We start from the raw sequence: 22,658 nt of genomic DNA, 5'->3' as shown, positions 1-22,658 counted from the left end.
GGCTCTGATTGGCTATTAGGCTACATCCAAATATGCATCTTTTTGACCTGCCATGAACCCATGACACACAAACACATACTACACCACAGTTCATGCACCTTAGGATGGACGGTGTGTTTATCTATCTCTGCAGTGGCAGAGCAGGTCACCTGTCGCATTCACCAAAAACATATGCTCACCAACAATTTCATTCATTTGTTTGACAGTTTTTGGCCTTCTTAAGTGTGTGAGCTTGCTTGTGGTGGATCTGCGCCGGAAAAGTAGGGCTTGACAGTGAGAGGTCTGCTTTGGCATAAACCTTTTCACTGATGGAGACATCCAACCATTCGTTCTCCAACGATTTTGCTTGGTTCAGAGACTATTAGTCCATTTGTGCGGACGCACTTGGTGATCTTGTCCTAGTTCAACTACAGTGCATTTCAAATTCCATATCATTCAAGCACACATTACACATTTCAAAAACTTTCGGATTGCAAATAACTCCGAACTAACAAGACCAGAATACAAATGTTTAGAGCAGAACAGGGAGATAATTAACATAATGATAATATTGTAGGATTACAAGTCCAGCAAACTCACTTCACAGGTAAAGATGTGCAGGAGCAAACACCCTTTCTCTCTTTACAAAATGATGGGAGCTCCCAAAAGCCTGGAAGAAGTGAACAAACACACACACACGCATGCCAAAAGACAATTAAGCTATACTAGTCAGTTCATCTTAATTAGAAAGCAAACGGAGCAAACTAGAAACGAAGCCAAATCTTCGATCTGGTCCACTTCACAATTTGCTCTGAAAAGTGCGGCTCTATATGTTAAACTAAGCAGCTGGTGCCCTAGGTCTCAGCAGCAGCTGTGGCCCGCTATACAACGGCAACAGCACGGGTTACTGCAACCTCCATGGGTGGTGGATGGGTTACCACGGCCTCCATGGCAGGTGTTGGTGATGGTGGCTCAGGCCAACAGAACTCAAAAGTGGGGAATTGAGCAGGCATGGTCATTTCGGCAGGGCATGATTCTGTGTAATGGAACTCGATCTGGAGGCGGTGGTGCAGTGGAGTTGATGCCATGAGACCCTTCTTGATGTCAGCCTGCAGCTCACGTATCGGGATGGCAGCCAAGAAGCTTTTGATGTACTCCTTGCAGGCATCCTTGCCCTTCAACACGAGCTCACACTCTTCTGTGTCAGTTCCACTGTCCTGCTCAGTTGAGGAGCTCTCTGAGGAATCCTTGAGGCGTCCACTGGAATCAGGATTAGCTTCCTTCTTTTCAGCCGGTACTTTATGAATCGTAGTGTTGTCATCAAACTTCAAGATGTATGCTTGGTTGCAACCTTCAGATAGCCTCTCACCAAGTGTATCAATGATGTAATAAGCATTGGCGTCAACCTTTAGGACAAAAAAGTGGTCATTCCAACTGACAATGTATAGGGTAGATTTTCCAGTGGAGCACTCCGCTGCTCGGCTTATCTCATCCCAGATGTTATCAAATGACATAGCACCATCAAGGAAATCGAATCCACTTACATCCTCAGTACCTTCAGGATGGAAGAACCCAATGAACGACTTGCTGGGAGCAACTGTCAGTGGGCGGATCTTTGCATGCAGGACTGTTTCAAGGTCAAAGTGCTTGTCTGGAAAGCGCTCTCTGTAGGTCTCATTCTCGCAGAGTTTCCTCCATTCTAGAGATCCTTCTCGGATGAGGTTGTCGAACTGTGATCTGATTGGCATCAGGTCCTGGTTTGCTTGGAACCAGTCTGCAATAACAGCCACAAGTGCTGTGCAGGCACTCTCCCCCGCAGCTCGTTCACTTCTCTGGTCAATTGATGCAAAGAAGACCTGGGTAGAAAGCTTCAAGTGGCCATCACGACTAAATACTTCCTTCAACTCCCAGTTCCCCACAACAAAATCGTCATCACCAAATACTGACACCATACTATTAGTAGAGCCATTTGATCCCTGCAAACAAAGATGATATGCTGTCAATTAACCTCCAACAGTAACACCAATGCAAAAAAAAGAAACAAAACTAAAAATATCTAGAGATACTGAAAACATACCTCTGAAACAGATCCATCAGAAGGGGTCAACAGCCGACGATCATAGTCAATATCATCACCACCCTCTTCTCCGTATGGCTTCAACAGAGGCTCCCCTTTGGCCTTTGGCAATTTTGTCTTTCTCCATCGAACTGGAAGTATGCTCCTCTTTCGCCGTACAGGGATGGAAGCATGCTCCTCAGCAGTGGAGGATGGCACTTGCTCAACATGATAACTAGCATCAGAATTTCGGTGACTGTAATGTATCCAACCCTCATCATCTCCATCAATCCTAGGTGCATAAAGCAGGGCACCAACATTCATAGTCTGAAGTGAGCCATAGCTGAAGGATTTCCTGACAGTTGAACCCTCCAAGTCATCATCCTGCTCTCTGTCATCCAGATCATCATCGAGGGAGTCAGTATCACAAGAAAACTCCGCACCATCACTATGAACATAGTACTTCTCCTCGGTGCCATCACAGTTAGTCTTTTTGAACCTCCGTGTCGACACTAGATCTCTTAGGATTTTCAGATTTCTCAGGCCCACTTTAATGACAGAACCCTCATCTTTTCCAGAAGGAACAGAGTCACCAGAGGAAGGTGACAATGGGGCAACAACAACAGAACGCTGTGAAGCACCAGGTGATTGTGGAGAAACTTTAAGTTCTGCCAAGCTTAAAGTCAGCTGGAAATAAAAATAACACCAAATGTCACACAATGGTTTACTATCTGATGAGAATCAGGAACCAAAATAAATATTGGTATTCCAATACATGGAGCCATATATTTGAGAAGAAACATACATGAAGTGATGGGGACAAGTCAGTTGAACCACTAGTCGCCGACAATGGTAGGATTATCTCAATTTCCTCTTCAGCAGCAGATGCGTAATCTGCAAGGTTCAGCGAAGCAGTTCCTAGAACAAGTTTGTTCTTTGACATTTTATTCGATTCCTGCAGGAACAAGAAAAATAATGTCAAGGAAAGGAGGTTCCAAAAAAACAGCAGGAGTTAATCCAAACAACCAAGAAAAGTCAGATACATTCTTCCCTAGCTCTTCTTGTTTAAAAACCCTAAAAACTTGATTTTCTTTCCCATAAAAATTTAAATATCTTTCACGAAATAAGCTAGTGGAAATAATGACCCCAGTTTTAGCTTCTGTGATCTGTTTGCATGAACTTGGGTGACAAGCTCTACTAAGAATCACAGTGTACTTAAAAGAAAATAGCTGATACAACGGTGAATCGCCAACGACAAAGTACCCAAAAGGAATGACACGGCAAAATGGCAGTTCCACGGAGTGCGAACATGTCAAAGCAAAACGACAAAATGGTATCCTTGTAACCATAAAAATGTTAATGCATTTCTGTTGTCTCAAGTGTCAAGGGGCACAAGATAACAATGCAAGACAAGGACAACAAAACGAAACAATTCATGAAAGCCAATTTCTCCTGAGTTTACGGGGCAACAGGAGCATAAACTATAGGTGCTTCCTGGTTTGCCATCTCTACTTCTAAACAGATGATACTGCACGTTGAACTAGTCTACGCCAGGCCAGACTAGCTAGTAATCAGCAACAGGATTATTTGTTAGTTTGAGTGTTTGACAGCTGGACTATTACATATTCAAATAACTCTGATTTCAAAACCAACATAATTTATAACAAAAGTGTTTCACTTTTCTTCCTAATTAAGTTAACCAAATAAAACTAAATAAAACAGGAACCAGAAGAAATAACACCATCCAGTGACATCTACACGAAAAAAATAAAAGGAGGCCATGCAAACATCCTAACAACAAAAAATGAAACAGAATTAGAATCAGCAGCAACTTTCAATATATATGTAGATTCAGGGCTACAGGCACAATTTTGCTAAGGCTCCTAAAATGATGGGCTTTATAGAACGTATATATCTATGTAAAAAGGATTAATTCCATCTAGATGCCTTCGTCGGTTCAAGCATCATTTTGATTCCCTTGAATTTTCTCCCCCTGTGAAGACAAGACCCAAAGGAATTTTAATAACACATAGCTTTCTATGGTACCAACAAATAACCAATTAGGCCTGACCCTTTCGAAGCAAAAGTCAAAACTTTCACCATCAATACGACCAAGATAAAATGCTTAAAAAATCCAAACGAGAATTACTGTAACACCGATGGAAAAATTAATCCAGTGTTACAATCAACTCAAACATCAAATCCACCAAGCCAATGATCATAATGAGAAGAGGAGCATATGTAACCATAAAAAAAATTACTCGTTCTGTCACAAGAACAAGCTCACAAACAGATTTAATCCAGCTCAGATGCGCAGGCAAGATGAAGCCGAAACAAGGGAGAGATGCTCACGCTGACGACGGAGAAGGAGATGTCCCAGGGTTGGAACGCGGTGGCCTCACGGTGCGACATCGCCGTGAGCGCCGCGTCCCTCTCGAACTCCTCCTCCCAGGCCACCGCCACCATCGTAGGCGCAGGGGCGGCGGCGCCATCCTCGACGTCGGCCGGGGTGGCCGCGGTCCCGGCAGCCGGCAGCGCCTCCTTCCGCGTCTGGTTCCTGGGCGGCCGCTGGGCGCGCCGCAGCGAGCTCAGCGGCGACATCTTCGGGCCCTTCCAGCACACCTCCACAAACACCTTCGCCTCCGCCTCGGGTGACCCCTCGGGCGAGAGGGGCGCCGGCGGCGGCGGCAGCCCCTCCGCCCGCCGCACCACCAGCCGGACGCGGAAATCCCGCGCCGGCGGCGGCCGCGGCCACCGCATCATCCTCGCCACCATCACCGGCGGTCAAAGAACCAGGCGCCTCCTCCGACGAAAGGAAGAAAAAAAAAACGGGCCTTCCGGCAAGAAACCTCCCCGGCGACCGCACTTACCAACAACCCCCAACCGAAAATCCGAAACCTCCACAGAAAGATCGTGCCCCGCACCCAATTGCAACCAACAATCTTCAGCTCGGCCCCAAGAACGACGCCAAGCGAAGACTCGATCTCCGCGCCCAAATCGATCCTCGAATCGGGGGATGAGGACGGCGCAAGGTTTGATTTTGGCGCCGGAATCGGGATTAGCGGGGCGCGGATTTGTGTCGGGGCAGGTCGGGACGGGAATTGAGGAGGAAGGGGGTTGGAGATTGGGACGGGAATATACGAGGAGAGATGCACGCACGCGACGAGGAGGGAGGGGGAGTAGAGTGAGGAGAGGAGAGAGGAAATAAATAGGGGGAGCAAGAAAACGTTTTACCTGTTCATTTGTTTATTGTTTAGTTTTTGTAATGCATGTAATTTTCTGGGGGGGGTGGATATCGCGGAGGAGGGCCCACCAGCCCTTGGTGTCATTTTAATTTTGATTTAATTTTTGTGGATTTTAGTTTCCGGATAATTCTGAGTTAGTTAGTTAGGTCCGTTAATCGTGGGGGTGTTTCTTTATATATTTTTATAATCTGCTTGGGCTAATTTTTCGGTTAACTTTTGATCCGGTTTCTTCTTGCACTCCGTGTAAGTAGAGCCGTTGGATCATTGACCGAGGATGCCTCGATGCTGCATGACGTCTTTCGTGGGTTTTGTTAGGTTAAAGTTGTGACCAGTTCACACAACAAAAGGTAAAAGGCATATCTAACATCTTTTTTTCTCCATTGAATTGATGATATTAAAAATATGGTCAAGCGTGCTTGCTAAGGGGTGCCCTTGCTAAACTTTAGCACCTGTCACATCGGATGTTTGGATACAATTAGGAGTATTAAATATAGTCTAAGGGCCTGTTTGGATCCAAGGGCTAAATTTTAGCTCTGCACTTTTAGCCCAAAATTTAGCTCTTGGGATCCAAACAGGAGGGCTAAAAGTGACAAATAGCTAAAATTTTGGAGCTAAATTTTAGCCCCCAAAGAGGTCCTAAAAGGAGCTAAAAGTGAACTTGAACCACAAATTCCACCCCTGCCCCCTTTCCTCTCTCCTCCGCCTCCCACACGCCCGCCGCCTCCGCCCGAGCCCGCCGCCTCCGGCCGGCCGCGCCGCCTCCGCCCGAGCCCGCCTCCTCCGGCCGGCCGCGCCGCCTCCGGCGCCGCTCGAGCTCGCGCGGACGAGAGGCGGGAGGAGCTGGAGCGCGCCAGCCCTCGGATCTCGCTGCTGCTGGTGGTGGTGGTAGTGGGAGTGAGGAGGGAGCAGCGGCGCGGCATGATGCGTGTGGTGAGGAGGGAGCAGCGGCGAAGGGGAGAGGAGAGAGAGGGAGAGGAGGAGGAGGGAGGGCAAATCAGTCATTGTTTGATGAGGACTAAAATTTAGCCCATGGATCCAAACACCCCAGCAAAACTCAATTTTAGGAGCTAAATTTTAGTCCGTGAACTTTGTATCCAAACACCACCTAATTACAAAACTAATTGCATAGATGGAGTCTAATTCGCGAGATGAATCTATTAAGCCTAATTAGTCCATGATTTGACAATGTGGTGCAACAATAACCATTTGCTAATGATGGATTAATTAGCCTTAATAAATTTATCTCGCGAATTAGACTCCATCTGTGCAATTAGTTTTGTAACTAATTAGCATCCGAACATCCGATGTGACCCTGCTAAAGTTTAGCACCTCGTATCCAAACACCCCTAATACTACCCATGTGATGTGAAATTTACCTATGCTTAGCAATCACAGATTCAAAATAATTCATTCAATTTTCGAGGTGCTACAATTGTTAGAGAAATCACCATGCAGATTCAAATAATTCATTGAATTTTCGTGGAAATGACTCAACAGCTGCAAGTACATGGGGGTGCAGCTGCATTAAGGAACAAGAAGACGACCTTGTTGGAGCAAGACAAAAAGCTGGGGAGGTCAGGTCACATAACTAAACTACATTATGTGGGCAACTGCTGTGCTTGGTTTCTCAATCATGGCGCCACAAAGTATGTCCGCACGTACAAAGAGCCAAAAGACCAGGCATTATTCAAAGCAAAGCGTGTCTATGTGCCTGTGTGTACGTCTTGCTACTCCTACTCTTGATGGTGATCTTCGCCAAGCCAAGCCATTAAACTATGTAGCATGGCTAGCATCACAAGTTTTATTTGGGTGGACACATCGAATGATTACGCGCCCTAAGGGGCCATGAGAGAGTGGATTACATTAGCCACCCCACGCTAACGACCGTAAAAACAAAACACAAGGTGATGAAAAGTTAGCCTCCATTTCGTTAACCTTAGCTAAACACTTAAAATACCGCTCCCTCCTTTCTAAATTGATTGTAGTTCATTTTGATTTTTTAAAATTCATAGATTTTTGCTAGCCACCTGAATATACGATATATCTAGATGCGTAGCAAAAGTTACGAAGCTAGAAAAGTCAAAATGATTTATAACTTTCGGTGAATTAGCCAGTGTAAAGTTGGTAGGAGTAAAAGTGCACTCGATAGAAAGAGAAATTAATTAAAGAAGAAAAATAAAATGTACAAGTAGTAAATTTTCTCTCTCTATATATGCATATATGGGCTTGTCCGACGATGGTCCAATGGACGCGATGAGAGATGCTAAAGCTAGGGTGGCAGCCATGTGCGATGTGCCGAAGAATTTCTCATCCCTTGGGCAACCCTTCCCAGCTAGATAGAAGAGATGGGTCATGGATGGAGAGAATATGCCTGCGCACAGCGCTGCAAGTGCAAGCAAGCAATCCCGTGGCAGGGGAATTTCCCCAAGTGTACGTGACTGCAAGCATTTCCAGCGATGCAGCGTTATACACACTGTGCATTGCAAACGTCGTGGTTGGAAGCACGCAAAATTGGCGTATGGCTCGAGATAACATATAAGCAAATCATCTTTGGTAAATAGCGCCATGTCTCTGCACGTCGAGCTTCTAAAAGAAAAGCACAACTCTACATGCCGGGTGTTATTTCCCCATACTAATGGTGGATATGTTTTCGCTTTACCAAATCCATACTTTTCGTCGTAGACAATAACAAATAGAATTGTCGTTTATCAGACGCCTATAATAACTAAGCTAAATTATGTAGGAAGAAATATAACATAAGCCGACTTGCGCAGACATCACGAGTATACTTATGTACATATCTTTGTCCAACTCCATATATCCCGGCAAAACTATTCAAACCAAACACACGCTAAGTCCCCAGCTCTCTTCTCCCCGCGTGTTTCACACATGTACAATACTCCCCATTTTCCGCGGCCAGAAAAAAACATAAACCACGGAAAGCGACGCTACACCCGCGTGCGCGCAGCACCCACCCAAGTGGCTCGTGCGGCGATGTCAACCGCTGCAGGCGTGCCCAAAAGTCAGCGTGCACTAGCGCTAGTGTACACACCACCGCCACGATCGACGACCTGATGACACACACTGTGGATGTGTCAACAAGTACCTAGCTAGCCGCCTAGCCCGAAGATGTGGTATTGCTTGTGGGACTGTGTGCAAGGTTTGGACTTTGGTGCAAGCACATCGATCCTTAGCTTTTCTTTCTTTTTCTTGGGGATTTTCTTGTTCATGTTCAGCATTCATCAGTTTCTGCAAAAGATAAGGGTCGTCGATGCTGATGCTGATGGGTTGGGTGGTGTTTGCCAAATGGAGAGAATGGCTACCTAAGCTTGTGTCCTAAGAAATACTAGTGGACGCTGATGAGCCATTTAATTGTGCTGTCCACGTCTTTGATCATGCGTCTCTCTTTTCTCTGGCCCGACGGACGTCTGTCTCTTCTACTTTGTTGTGACCGGATCTGTGGGTCATGATGGTGTGCACTGCAGCCGGACAAATGGTGGTCATTGACAGTCTCATCAGCTACAGGTTGTTGAGGGTTTTCAAACACCCATTAACATAATAACCCAGCTGACAGTTCCACTGACATTATATTCACACACACAGCTAGCTAATAATATTCATGCCTGGGCTAGCTCCTGGCCGAAGCCAAGCTATGTGGGTCGGTCTGCAGCAGCAGTGGCGATGCACATGTCCATCCATCTGGGCATGTGGCTACAGAATTGGTGGTAAGCACTGGAATGATGCTGTCCACCTCAATCCATGGCCAAAAATTCTCTGAGCTCTTGTCCCGTTCGCCAAAAAATGTGGACACTTGCTCGTCTCGTTCTTTTTTAAACAAAGACCGACCATTTTAAGCTCTGATCTGACGCATACATACCTGTCCATTGCCATCACCGACCTTGCACATTTTTTTTTATAGCCGGCCACAAACTCAGAGCACAATTGCTTGGCCGGCCGCCCCATTGGTTCATGTCCCAGACCTAGAATAATGTGGGGACCATCAACACATCCATACACAAACAACTTACCATTTTCTTTCGTGACCTGTTTGGAACCCAGAAATTTGACGCATTTTTGGGATCATGGAAGAGGGAACAAGGTATATGCCAAAGCAGAGAGTTTTAGCATTCGTGTGGATCTCTGATCCTAATGTCTGATGGAGTTTTTTGTATCTGAAATTCTGAATGAACAATTGGCACACGGAGGTGATGATATACACAAGCAAGAATCCAGAGCCACTTGGTTGGGAGAAAATTAATTGACCACCACTTCGTTCCATTGGGATGAAAGCTGATAGCCACACATGTATATGCTATAGGGCAAGTTGAAGGCACCATCAATCCATCCTGCGCACAAGTCAAAAAGCCCAAAGAGGAATGTAATGTATTTTCTTGAAAAAAGAGATTGTATTAAGCAACTTGTGCTCTTTGATGCCGAGGAAAGTGCTTAACAAAAAAAATTGCAAAAATTAAAATATTACTGTACTTTCTGATTGCAGCACGCTTCATGATTTATATTAGTTTACACACAAGTCGTATTCCTTTTGGGAGCCGTACATCGGTGACGCATTGGGCGGTTTGGGATGACTTCGAACCTGTTTGGTTCCCACCTCCTAAAATTTTAGTGATTAAAAAGTTTTAGTCCCACTTTAGTTTACCTCCTAAAGGCTGTTTGGTTCGAGTGACTGAAACTGTCTAAAAGCAATAAATCATGCGCACAAGTCAAAAAGCCCAAAGAGGAATGTAGTGTATTTTCTTGAAAAAAGAGATTGTATTAGGGGGCGTTTGGTTCCCTTTGCTTATTTTTAGCAAATGTCACATCAAATGTTTAGATACTAATTAGGAGTATTAAACGTAGGCTATTTACAAAACCTATTACATAAGTGGAGGCTAAACAGCGAGACGAACCTATTAAGCCTAATTAATCCATCATTAGCAAATATTTACTGTAGCAACACATTGTCAAATCATGGACTAATTAGGCTTAATAGATTCGTCTCGCTGTTTAGCCTCCGCTTATGTAATGGATTTTGTAAATAGTCTACGTTTAATACTCCTAATTAGTATCTAAACATTCGATGTGACGGGTGCTTAAAAATAAGCAACCGAACCAAACCAGGCCAAGCAACTTGTGCTCTTTGATACCGAGGAAAGTGCTTAACAAAAAAAATTGCAAAAATTAAAATATTACTGTACTTTCTGATTGCAGCACGCTTCATGATTTATATTGTCTTGTTTAGTTGGCAAAATTGGGAGGTGCCAAATTACCGTTACAGCACTGTAGCACACTGTAGCGTTTCGTTTGTATTTGTGAATTATTATCCAAATATTGACTAATTAGGCTCAAAAGATTCGTCTCGCAAAGTACAATAAAACTATGCAATTAGTTTTTAATTTCATCTACATTTAGTACTTCATGCATGTACCACAAGTTTGATGTGATGGGGAATCTTCTTTTTGCATAGTGTTAAAGTTGGGAGTTGAGAGTGAAGTAAACAAGGGGTTAGTTTACACACAAGTCGTATTCCTTTTGGGGGCCGTACATGCGGTGACGCATTGGGCGGTTTGAGACGACTTCTAACCTGTTTGGTTCTCACCTCCTAATTTTAGTGACTAAAAAGTTTTAGTCCCACTTTAGTTTACCTTCTAAAGGCTGTTTGGTCCAATGACTAAAACTGTCTAAAAGCAATAAATGTTGTGGCAAAATGACCATGCTGCCCTCCCACCAGTTGCTCCTCCCATCTTCAGCTCCTCCCACCATGCTCATTGCACCACCGTGATGATGGCCTCGATGTGCTCGAGGTTGACGACGACGGCGCGCTCGCGGACGAGGATGGTGGAGGGGGAGGAGAGGTCCGGGTTTAGCACACAGAGGTCGCACGTGGGCAGCCCCACCATCTCCATGGTCCGGTGCTTCCCAAGCTCCACCTCGTGGGACTCCCCCCCACCGGCACCACCATCCACTTATTCCGGCTCGTCGTCGCACCCTTGCACCGCACCGCCGGCGCCAGGGCGGCTGCTTAAGCTCCATGGGACCCCCGCCGCGGCAGGCTCATGGCTGGCCTAGATCCGCGGGACTGTAATCTGCCGCCGCCCGCGTGGAATCAGCCGAGGCTGCCGACATTGGATGAGAGGGAGGGGGCGGATCCGGCGGGGAGCTTCAGGGGTGACGGATCCGGCATGTGGAGCTTCAGGGGTGTCGGGGGAGCAGGGGCGCCGTGGCCGGCCCTTGCGGCGGCACGAGGGAGCTCTGGCGGCCAAAATTGACGCCGCGGCAGGAGGACAACTGGGGAACAGGGAAGCGGGGGCTGGCGTCGGTGCGCACGGATGGCACGGAGGCGAGCGCTCGAGGGTCGGCGTCGCCTCAGGTGCCTGGCGGCGGCGACGGGTTGGGGGATTACGAGTGGGAATGGTCGGGGGTGGGAGTGGTAGGGGGAGGGTGCGGGCCTGCGGGGGCAGTGCGCGTTAAAAGTGGGTTTTAGGAGGTTTTAGGAGGGGTGGAGCTCCTAAAGGAATTGAAGCCTCCTAAAAATTTTTAGTCACTTTTAGTCAATGTGTTTAGTTCTTTAGTCACTTTTTAGGAACTAAAGATTTTAGGAGGTGGAACCAAACGTAGCATTGATCTCACGTCATGTGTACATCAAAATGATGTGATGTTGCAGGACGCACATCGGAAATTCACGGCGCCAAATTAAACTATGCTCCTCGATCGCATTTTGACAAGTAATAGATGAAATAAATGCTTTCGTTTTAAAAGGTTTTCACAAAATAATGTATTCTAATTAAAATGTGTTAAAATATTATTCAATCGTGCTAGCGCTAGCTACCATAGAGCTAAATATAAGTGATTATATATATTTCCACAACTTTTTTTGGAAATTCCATAAAAGCCATACAAAAATTGCTATTTAAAAAAGTCCCGGGAATATGCGGCGATTTTCTTTCCTTTCCTTTTCGCGGTTGAAAAGTAAAAAGGGAGTGAAATAAAGCCGAATGAGACTCACCCTGAGCCACTAGTTGCACTAGGACGACCTTGTTTTCATTTGCTTGGTGGAGAGCAAGACAATGATAGCATCACCAATTCGCCATTGACTTGCTCATTGACAATACAACCACTAGTTGCTAGGAATTGTTGCTAGCTGTTGGATTGGGTTTGGTTGGGGAAACCTAGCTCTCTGGATGAGTGAATGTGCATTCCTAGCTAGCTAAACTTGGCGACCACGACGATGTGTTATTACTTGGTTACCAGTATAGCCACTAGGAGAAGACTTTGGCATATATTGTATGGATCAAGAGGCAGGTGTATGCTCCATCCATTGTGAATAGGTTGTAGCCCGGCACTCCTGAATCCATGTATCCTTGCTTCAGATGTTCAATGCTAAACAGCCTTTTTGTTTGCTGCTACTTTGCTGTTCAGAAACAAACAGTTCAATGAAGTTTTCAGAAGCACTGTTATGTTGCAACCTCCCAGGATCCCACCAAAACGTTGCTGCCAAACAGTTGAGGTGTCTGCTGTTCCTTCATGATTTAAAATCTAGCGATGCAACTATGCAAGTGTGTGTTCATGAACCAAAATAAGATGTGGATCGCGCGCAAAAAGAAAACATATGAAAATGATGCATAACTAGGGTTGGGTGGCAGGCAACTGGCTGACTTAAAGTACCTCCCCCAAGTAATTGCAGCTTAAGCTTGCTGCTGTATGAGTTGAATCAATGAAGCATCTCATCCTAAAAAAAATTGTCACAACTTAAACATAGGAAGGCAATACATTAACAGAACTGCAGTTGAGTGTACACATCATTAAAACATATAAGGCAAAAGAGTCACAACTGAGTTAAATTTAAAGATACTAACTCCTTATCACGACATGATTGTAGCATCTTACAGCCAAAATGCCACAGGGTACCCATGGAGGAATCTCTCGGTGGTTTGTTTAGGCACCTTGTAGCATTGCACCTGGCAAGTCCCGCCGGTCGTCAGGTCTCCATTGTTGTCATAGCTGAGAGAGAACGTTGTCAAACGATAAAGATAGCGACTGCGTCGGGGCACCTCTCCACTCTCCTTGAGCTTCTGATCAGCGTTGCCATGTTCAGCAGAGACGCACTGGACAAGGCAAAACTCATTCCCATCTCCATTCCCGTCTCCCATATAGATGAGTGTAGCACCTACATGGGTCTCAGCTGGGTCCTGGCTGAACAACTTCTTGCAAAGCTTCAGCTTACCGCCGGTGGCGGAGCCCACCAGGTGGCCAAGGGTGGCCGGATCTTTGGAGAGCCCGACAATGGTATCCAGGCAGCTGACAAAGTACCCGCGGCCGGTGAATGGCAGCGTCCACTGGTTGCACAGTGGCATCCACACAAGCTCCTCCGAGTCGATCTTCCCCGCATCATCAAGCTTCCCGATGTCCAAGGTGAAGGTGCCCTCGTTGGTGCTGACCACGATGGTCCGACCACCAGGTCTCACAGCGTAGGAAGTGACATCCAGCCTGTCGAATGGCGGCTCCGGGAGTTCGCGCCACGACCACCCATCGTTGCTGCTGCGACGAATTTCCAGCCGCGGGGGCCAGAGCGGCGTCAAGGAGAGCATCCTGACGGTGCAGTTGTCCAAAGCGAACAACCCATCGTAGACAGGGAGGTAGATGGGAACATCGTGAACCACCTGGCCAGGGCCAAAGGTGACGCCCCGCGAGCGGACGTCGACGATGGGCTAATTGGGCATGAAGCCACCGGGCACCGAGCCATCATCCCAGGGATCTCTGGGATGCGTCGCCACGACACTGGTACCAACGGCGGAGAAGAACAAGGGGTACCCCGCGGTGCCTCCAAGCGGATGATACGCTGAGGCAAGTGCCGCTCAGTGCCTTCGCTGGAGGCGGCGGCGCCTTTCTGTGATGAAGCAGCCTTCTGACTGGTGGAGACGCGCAAGTCTATCTCGCGGATGCTGTATCCCCACGGCCAGGCATCAAAGATGAGGTAGAGCCGGCGGCGCTCCTCCAGACGCTTTTTGCCGCGTGGAGACTGTCACCATCACCGGCGGTGCGGCGAGCCTGGCGACGGGTGGCAGCGCCGCCTCTGCTTCACTTCTTTCTTCCGATTCACAGTTTATGCTCGGCCCATATATCGCAGCCCAGCCCGCTAACTACCATGCAGACAGAGGTGGGCCTTCATTATATGGCAACGAGATCGGCCATCTTTCGTGGCCCCCCGTTCAACGAGTCGTCGAACCACGAGATGGCGGCCTCGGCGGCGCGCCGGATCGCCGCTGCGCCAGCGGCGGCGCATCCACCCTTCCCCGACGAGCTGTTGGAGGAGATCTTCCTCCGGCTCAACGACGCGGCCGACCTCACCCGCGCGTCCGCCGCCTGCGCGTCCTTCCGCCGCGTCGTCTCCGCGCGCGCATTCCTCCGCCGCTTCAGGTCCCTCCACGCCCCTTCCGTGCTAGGGTTCTTCGACGTCCACGGCTTCCACCCCGTCGCGCCGCCCCACCGCTACGCCCCTGCTGCCCGTGCCCTCGCGCGGCACGCCGACCTCGCCTTCTCCTTCCTCCCCGAGCCGAGGCGCTGGGGCTTCCTCGACGCGCGCGATGGCCTCGTCCTCCACTCCCGGCGGATCACCGGCACCAACGGCTTCGCCGAACTCGTCGTCTGCGACCCCTTGTACCGGCGGTTCGTCCTCCTTCCCCCGATCCCCGAAGACCTGGCGGCCTCCGTCTCGCAACGTTACTGGTCGAGATTAACCTCCTTCCTGGCTCCACCACGATGCGAGGACGTCGACGGCGATGACATAGAGGATATGAGATCGCCATTATTCTCGGTGATCTCCACCACCGTTGAGAGCGAAAACAAGGTCGTGGCCTTTGTCTTCTGCTCCGGCAACGGCAAGTGGCAGGGCACCAGATACACCTCATCATGCTCATTGCCATTGCCCCACAGGCTGTTTAGTTGTGATTATCAGCGCTCCTATGCGCACGGCTGCTTCCACTGGATTGTTGATTCGGGCTACTCCTACTCGCTCGTGCTAGACACACGTGAGGTGAAATTCACAACCATTGACCTCCCGCTCCCGTCGAAGAATCGTTCACGCCTCCGCGCCGTTGTGGAGGCAGGGGAAGGGATGCTTGGGCTGTTAACTTTTGATGATACCACAATACGCCTCTCCCGCAGAACTTGGCGAAACAATGGTGTTGGTGAAGAAGAGTGGCAGCCTTACAAGACTGCCCCTTTTCCCAGAAGCTCCAATGGGAAAACCTACGAATGGTTCAGTGCTGGCGCAGCCGACGAGGTCTATTTACTCATGATTGCACGTGAGTCCCGGGGTCCTTGTTCACGGTGTAATTCGCATTATCACACGCTGGACCTTAAGACGCTGCTTCTCGAGAGGCGTATAGTGGTATTATCTAGTCACCTCTATGCAAGGTTTCCGCCACTGCTAACATCGCCAGGTATATCCGTATATGAAAATGGTACAAAAACATTCCGGCCTCCTTGATTATTCCAGCCATTGGGAAATAGCTTCTCGTTGGTGTGCTACTTAAGGCTAATTCGAGTAGGAGTTTCATAGAGGTTTCATGCACATTAAATACGGTGACACATCAGCATATGTGATGACATGGCATGGTAGTTATGAAGTGAGAGAGGGAAGGAGTTTCATCAGGATGAAACTGTGTATACACTGTTTCCAAGATTATGAAACCTATTGAAACTTGCATTGGGGGCTATAGAATTTCATTTCATCTAACCATATCCAATCACATGCCTCACAATTAAATTTCATGGGCATCCTATGAAATCGTGAAATGAAACTATACACTGGGACTCCCTGTTTCATTCATGAGAATACACCTCATGGGATGATGTGGCTGTAACGACCCCGGTTAAATCATTCAAGTTAATCTTAATCCGAGTTCCCAAATTCCTGTCTCAGCTCTTCTCGAGCAGGAGTGCTCCGCTCTAGTTCCCGGTCCCGACCCCTGAAGAATCTAACCCACCCCGCCGGTTCCATCTAAGTCTCCACAACAGTGTCCCTTTCAATCTTGAACAGAGGAGAAACCGAGACTGACGGGTGGACCCGCAAATCTTTTCCCCAGATCTCCCGATGCAGACGCACTCGAGCAGCCTGCACCGCTTCAGAGCTCCCCCGCCGCGTGGCTCAACTTCCCCGACGCCCGCCGCTTCGCCCAGTCGCCGGCCGCGACCGGATGGATTCTCGTGCCCTCCTCCCCACTCGCAGCGGAAGCCCCTCTGCAACCCTTTCTGCAGCACCTCGTCTCGCTCGCGCCCTCGCCAGCCGCGCCTTGGTGCTCCGACGCCGTTGTAGCAGAGTTTTGCCGCCTGCTGCGTCGACTCGCCTCGTGGCTCGCGCCCATCATCACCTTATCGGATCTCCGGCTGCAAGGCCCGATGCCTTCCGGCTTTTCCGCCGCCTCTCCACAGTCGCGCCGCCCCGAACTCGCTACGCGACGATTCCTCCCTCGCCAACCCCGACTCCGGCAGCGACAGCTCCTTTTCCGCCTTGCTAGAACTGTGCCCCGGCAATGCCGCTGTTTCGTGCTCAACCGCGACGCCGTTCGCCCTGTCTTCTCACCTGTGGCAACCTCGCTTGTAGCGCCGTTCTCCAGGTCACACCAATCAAATCCGGTGCTCGACGACGCCCGCCTCCGCCAAACCTCAACCACCGGCAAACCCGCGCCTGCGCCGCCTTATCTCCAGTGCCCAATGGCCAAAGACGCTATCTCCGAAGTCCTGTTCCGCCGCCCTCGCCGCTCAATCGCCGCTATGGCAGCGCACTCCATCCTTTTCTTCCGGTCTTCGTGCTACTCCAACTCTCTCCTTTCCGCGCCGCTATAAAAGGGAATGCCAGAGTTCCACCGGAGTTCCTTCGCCTTTGCTGTTTCGCCATCCCTACTCTGAGCACACTTGAGCAATCCCACGGAAACTCTTGAGAGTTCCCCTTCTCCGCTCAGACCCGCTTCTCTCCAATCCACCCAGCCGCCTGCTCCTCCGTGCTGTGCTTGAGCGTCCTTGTTGCCCACAAGAAGCTCCGCCGCCGCTGGAGCACCGCCGGACATCGCCTCCGCCCAAGCCTTAGTGCTTAAGACCTTCCGCCTGAGTCTACCCCATCCCGACCCCAAAGCTTCACCTATAAACCGAAGGTAAGCTGCCGACCCCTTTTCCGTCTCGCCCGACCCTATCCGTTCGCCCGATCCCTTTTCCGTCTCGTCCGACCCTATTCGTTCGCCCGACCCCTTTTCCGTCTCGCCCGACCCTATCTGTTCGCCCGACTCCTTTTCCGTCTCGCCCGACCCTGTCTGTTAGCCGACCCTTATCTACCTCGCCTGAGGACTCGGTTGTATCTTTTTCCTTGACCCGAGGGTATCTGTGTAAGATTTTGGGGACTTATCTGTGATAAGTCTGAGGAACCCGGTACAGTATTCCTTGAGTTGGAGGGTCAGATCATAAGTTTTCTTCCAATCTGACCCTTTGTCTTGTTCTCTATCAACCGAAGCTGGAACCTCCACAGTTTTTCCGTAGCTTGGCTACAAGTTTCTGGGCTAGAACTTGCAAGTGTTGCTATTGAAATAACCGTCTAAGTGCTAACTCCTGCATTTGCATTCGTGTAGAGCTAAATCTCGCCGACGGCGTCTATGAGCTGCGTCCGGTGCCAGAAGACGGAGCAGTAGCTGAGCCGTCGACCGCAGGAGTTGCAGCAGAGCCCTTAGAGGACCAGTTTCCCTTCCCTCCGCTTGAAGGCAAGCCCCGGAGCATGAACCCAACTTTCTAAACCTACACATGCCTTCCTTCATTTGTATGTGCATTTACGTAATAGGAGTTGTTTAAAACCCTAGATGCATGACTTAGTTCCCTTGATCTGAACACTAGTCCGATGAGTCCGAGTAGTTGCATTGCTTAATAGGACTCGGTAAAAGTCGAGTGATTTCCTGTCACTCGCGAGTTATAGGAGTTGGTTGCTCTCCTTCTGGTTACAACTATAAGGACGATGGACGGGGCAGGGCCTGGTGAACTCTTTTGGTGGTCGGTGGATCGCCCTGTCTGTCTATATGAAATTGCTTAAGGTCGGAAAGTGTTGGTGTTCGTGATCAAGTGTTTGAAAGTACTAATCTTATACCTAGTATGGGATGGGGAAGCCTAGTACCTGATTGAACTAGGACGTGGCTTATACCCCTGCTGTCCCTGGAACGAGGTTCCCATGGTGCATCATGTGGGTGCAAGTGCAGTCACAGTACGGTAGAGGCCGGGACTGTGGAGCATTGCATACCAAGGGAAGTTTGGACCTGACACGTGCCTGGGAATTGATGGGGACGGCCGACACAGGAAGCAACCCTTTGTGGTGCGCGGATGTCGTGAGATTAGGTTCACCGTGCATGGTTAAGAAACTCGAATCGATTCGTCTGCCTCTCACAGTTTGGGACTGCTTGATCGCTATGCTACACTAAGTAAAGATGGAACATGATGATGAAATGAACCCGATGCTTGCTCTATACTTTGATTGTTGGAACTATGGTTGTTTAGCATAAGTCGCCAATATAGACTGGTTAATGAACTTAGAATCTGAAGCTAAAATATTGAAAATAAGGATCCAACATAGTCGCTTTTGGCAAACAAACCCCTTAGCCAAAGAGCCTTACATGTCTAGGCGTGGTGGAGTAGTTTTACCACCGGTCGGTTAAGTCTTGTTGAGCTTAGAAGCTCAGCCTTGTTTGTGGCTTCTCTTTTCAGGTGAAGTTGCAGCTTCAGAGCTTGCTGCTGGCTCTTGGCCGCCCCAGCTTCCTTCTGGGTAGTCGGTCGAGTGGGATCCCTCCTCGGATGATGAGGGGATGGATCATTGATGTCTTGGCTGGCCTCACCAAGGACATCCGACCCCGACGAGTAGCTTCCGCTTGTTTTATCTTCTGTTGTTTTCTTTAGAACTGGTAAAACTCTGATTTCTAACCGAGGGTGTAACAACTTGTTAATCTAATGGTGGACCTGTTGTATTTTCTGGAACCGCTCACCTTCGTGTGGGTCATGCTAACTCGGTCCAGTTAAGTGGTTAAATCGGAGGAAATCCGACGGCACTTCGAGTTAACTTGACTAAGGCATGAGTGTCGCGTGTCGAGCGGCTTAACCGTGCTTTAATCAAGGTAATCCGAGGTGGTTCCGCCATAGCATGTGACATCCTAACCCAAGGCTTAATAGGATTGATAGAATACTCATACCAACAAGTTGCAACTTCTTTTCCGGAAGCTCATCCTCAAAGAACTCCGGGGTTAAGCGTGCTTGGCCCGGAGCAATTTCGGGATGGGTGACCGATCGGGAAGTTCTTCCCGGGTGCGCACGAGTGAGGACAAAGTGCGTAGAAAAGACTTGTGCTGGTCTGTGAAGGAATTCTTGATATCCTAGAGAGCTGCCAGGTGTAAGCGGGCCCGGCCCCGGGGGGGGGGGGGGGGGGCGGGACGCCACAGTGGCATCCTTGGAAACAGTGCAATGAAACCTTGCACTGGGACTAGCCTAAGGGATGTTTGGATACGAGGTGCTAAAGTAGTATTTGGATACGAGGTGCTAAACTTTAGCAAGGTCACATCGAATGTTCGGATGCTAATAAGAAGAATTAAACATGAGTTGATTACAAAACTAATTGCAGAACCCTAGACTAATTCGCGAGACGAATCTATCAAGGTTAATTAATCCATGATTAGCAAATGGTTACTGTAGCACCACATTGTCAAATCATGGACTAATTAAGCTTAATAGATTCATCTCGCGAATTAGACTCCATCTATGTAATTAATTTTATAATTATACTATGTTTAATACTCCTAATTAGTATCAAACATCCGAGGTGACTGGTGCTAAAGTTTAGCAGGGGAGCCAAATAGGTCCTTAGCTTGTTAGGCCCATGGTTCACTTACACCTGGCACATCCAACTTTTCTCCATCCATCGTTAGTTTCACCATGATGCTCTTCTGCTCCTTGCGATTTATTCAAGTTATATTGCCATGCATGTGTTGCTTTGAAAGTTAATTAGTCAAATGTACGAGTGGAAATACAGAGAATCTATGTATATAGCAAACCAGTTGTTTCAATAAGTAGTTTCTTAGTATTGATGGGATGTGTTGTCGCTTTGACATCATTGGTGTATTGTTATTTGACAACATTATATTGTTTTCCCTGTCACCTGTTTTTATGGATAGGTCTGCAATCTTGACATGATCCGGGAGCGCTCTTATGGTGACAAAGCAGCACAGTTGTCTACATCGATCTATTTGATGGATTAACAACGTCGTTCACACAGATCAGAAGCTACTAGGTGGTGGTGGTGACATTTATCTGCAGCATGACCTGGTGTCTTGTAGCCGTTTAGTTTCTGCAGTCTTATTGGTCCTTTTTGTTCTTCTGATGTGTTTTGGAACTATATGATCCACAGTCATGTTAGTCAGGAGGCCTTGTCAGTTGTCACTGGTTTGTGCTCTTAAATCTCTGTAGTCAAGGCCCTTGGAGCTTCGATTTGTATACTCCATCCGTTCTTAAATATATGACACCGTTAATTTTTTTCATTCGTTTGACTATTCATCTTTTCTACAAATATTTTTGCAAATAGATAAACCTACAAGTTAAATCTAAAGTACATTTGACAATAGACATAGTGACACATTTTACTTTAGTTAACTAGCTCGTTCAATAGATATTGGTGGTCAATGTTGAAGTAAAATGTTAACAGTGTCATATATTTAAGAACGGATGGAGTATATAGCACCATAAGATATTATGTATTTCTATAGTGGTTTAGTTTCTGCAGCCCTGTTCCTCCCTGTTGATCCCGTGTTGTACTTTGGGATTTTTTTTTTGAAAAGAGCCAGCAGGAGAGCTGCTGCTATATTAATAAAGGGGAAAGCCCGATAGGCAAAATAAAATGAAGTTATGTACACTCACATCCCCGGCTAGGACTGGGGGAAAGGGAACAGGGTGACACAATATACAATTAAGTACGCCTCACGACCTCTATTAACTGCCCTAGGTGTTTAGCTCCTGCTGCGACCCATGTATTTGCTGCCCTAAGTGATTGTTCCTAGCGTTGGAAAATCTGTGCATTGTGCTCCTTCCATATCTCCCACAACACGAGGATGATCAGTGTTCTCAAGCCTTTCGTATCGACGACTTGCCCACCCGCTAAAGTTGACCACCAATCGTGGAGCGTGCTGTGCGAAATCCAACAGTTTGGATCCAAGGCGTCGCACCTTGTCCATACACTCACTCGAGACCAAATAGTCCTCGCAAAACTGCATTGAGTGAACAGGTGAATTCCAATCTCCTGAGTCACGTTGCAGAGAACGCAATGTGGATTACTCTGCCATCCTCGGTGCGCCAGTCGATCCGTCGTCCAGATTTTGTCCTGAATGGCCAGCCAGCTGAAGAACTTGCACTTTGGTGGTGCCCACTATTTCCAAATGAGTGCCTCGAAATTAGTCATCATGGATCCAAAGAATTATGCTCGGTATGCTGATTGCATGCTGTACCGCCTGTCTGCCATCAACTTCCACACTATGGTGTTCTGGACTCCCGGCGTGAGTTGTACTTGGCTCACTGCCATCCATAGCCTGTGGTACCCTATGAAGTGTGTTATCGAGAGACCATGGTGAAGGAGGTCTAAATCAGCGATCCAAGCATCATCAGTGAGAGCATCACATAGTGTTCTATTCTTTCTTCTTGATATGGCAAAAAGGTTCAGTGCCATGTCTCTTGGCCTTTGGCCGTCTATCCATCCATTGTCCCATAAAGATATTTTGTTGCCATCACCAATTGTTAAGGCCGTGGCTGCCGCGAAGAGCTTACGGTCGGCTTTTGTGCAGGGGACGTCACCGTCATCCCAAGGTGTACCCTCGTTCGTCCACTGTTGCCATAGCTAGCGTAAACGTAGAGCTCTGGAAATTTTTTCCATATGTAGCACTCCTAGTCCACCTTCTTTCTTGTGTCTGGCTGTCAGAATCCAGTTGACTTTGCATTTTCCGCCGGTTAAGTTTTCACTGCCGGCCCAAAGGAATTTTCTTCCTCTTAGCATCAATAATCTTCATGATCTCCTTCGGTGCATTTAGAGCTGTGAGAAGATAAATGGGTTGGGCGGTTAGCACCAACTTGACAAGCATCAATCTCCCAGCTGGTGTCATATTTCTAGCACTCCAACTGCTCAGTTTGCCAATTGCCTTGTCTACTAATGGTTGAAAATGCACCGCCTTTAACCGTGTCGTAGAGAGTGGTAGACCCAAGTATTTGACAGGGAAGGTGCCAATCTTTGCAGGGAGGTTTTGCAGCACTTCTGTTAGTTGTATTCCTTGACAGCGGATGGGTAGCGCAGTTGATTTCTGGAAGTTTGATTTGAGTCCCGT

The 22,658-nt window shown here is 48.1% G+C and overlaps 1 protein-coding gene across 1 annotated transcript; it reads right to left on the bottom strand.

Moving 5' to 3' along the window:
- Nucleotides 1–510: 510 nt before the first annotated feature.
- On the bottom strand, nucleotides 511–5,238 carry LOC117848925 (uncharacterized). The gene is made up of 4 exons (XM_034730514.1): nucleotides 4,388–5,238; nucleotides 2,841–2,990; nucleotides 2,057–2,722; nucleotides 511–1,955 (listed from the first exon to the last, which is right to left on the bottom strand). The coding sequence occupies exons 1-4, from the start codon at nucleotides 4,808–4,810 to the stop codon at nucleotides 861–863; spliced, it is 2,334 nt and encodes a 777-aa protein (XP_034586405.1). The 5' UTR covers nucleotides 4,811–5,238; the 3' UTR covers nucleotides 511–860.
- Nucleotides 5,239–22,658: the final 17,420 nt, after the last annotated feature.

Source organism: Setaria viridis, chromosome 3 (genome assembly GCF_005286985.2).
Source record: "Setaria viridis chromosome 3, Setaria_viridis_v4.0, whole genome shotgun sequence".
Lineage (NCBI taxonomy): Eukaryota > Viridiplantae > Streptophyta > Magnoliopsida > Poales > Poaceae > Setaria > Setaria viridis.
Note: the sequence above shows the minus strand (reverse complement) of the source record. Positions and strands in the feature narration are given on the sequence as shown.

What these genes read in the sequence shown, in the direction of transcription:
- LOC117848925 (XM_034730514.1), bottom strand. Translation starts at nt 4,810, where the DNA reads ATGGTGGCGAGGATGATGCGGTGGCCGCGGCCGCCGCCGGCGCGGGAT. An exon ending in ACTTGTCCCCATCACTTCAT is followed by an intron (nt 2,723 to 2,840) that starts GTATGTTTCTTC and finishes TTTTATTTCCAG; the next exon opens with CTGACTTTAAGCTTGGCAGA. An exon ending in CTGATGGATCTGTTTCAGAG is followed by an intron (nt 1,956 to 2,056) that starts GTATGTTTTCAG and finishes CTTTGTTTGCAG; the next exon opens with GGATCAAATGGCTCTACTAA.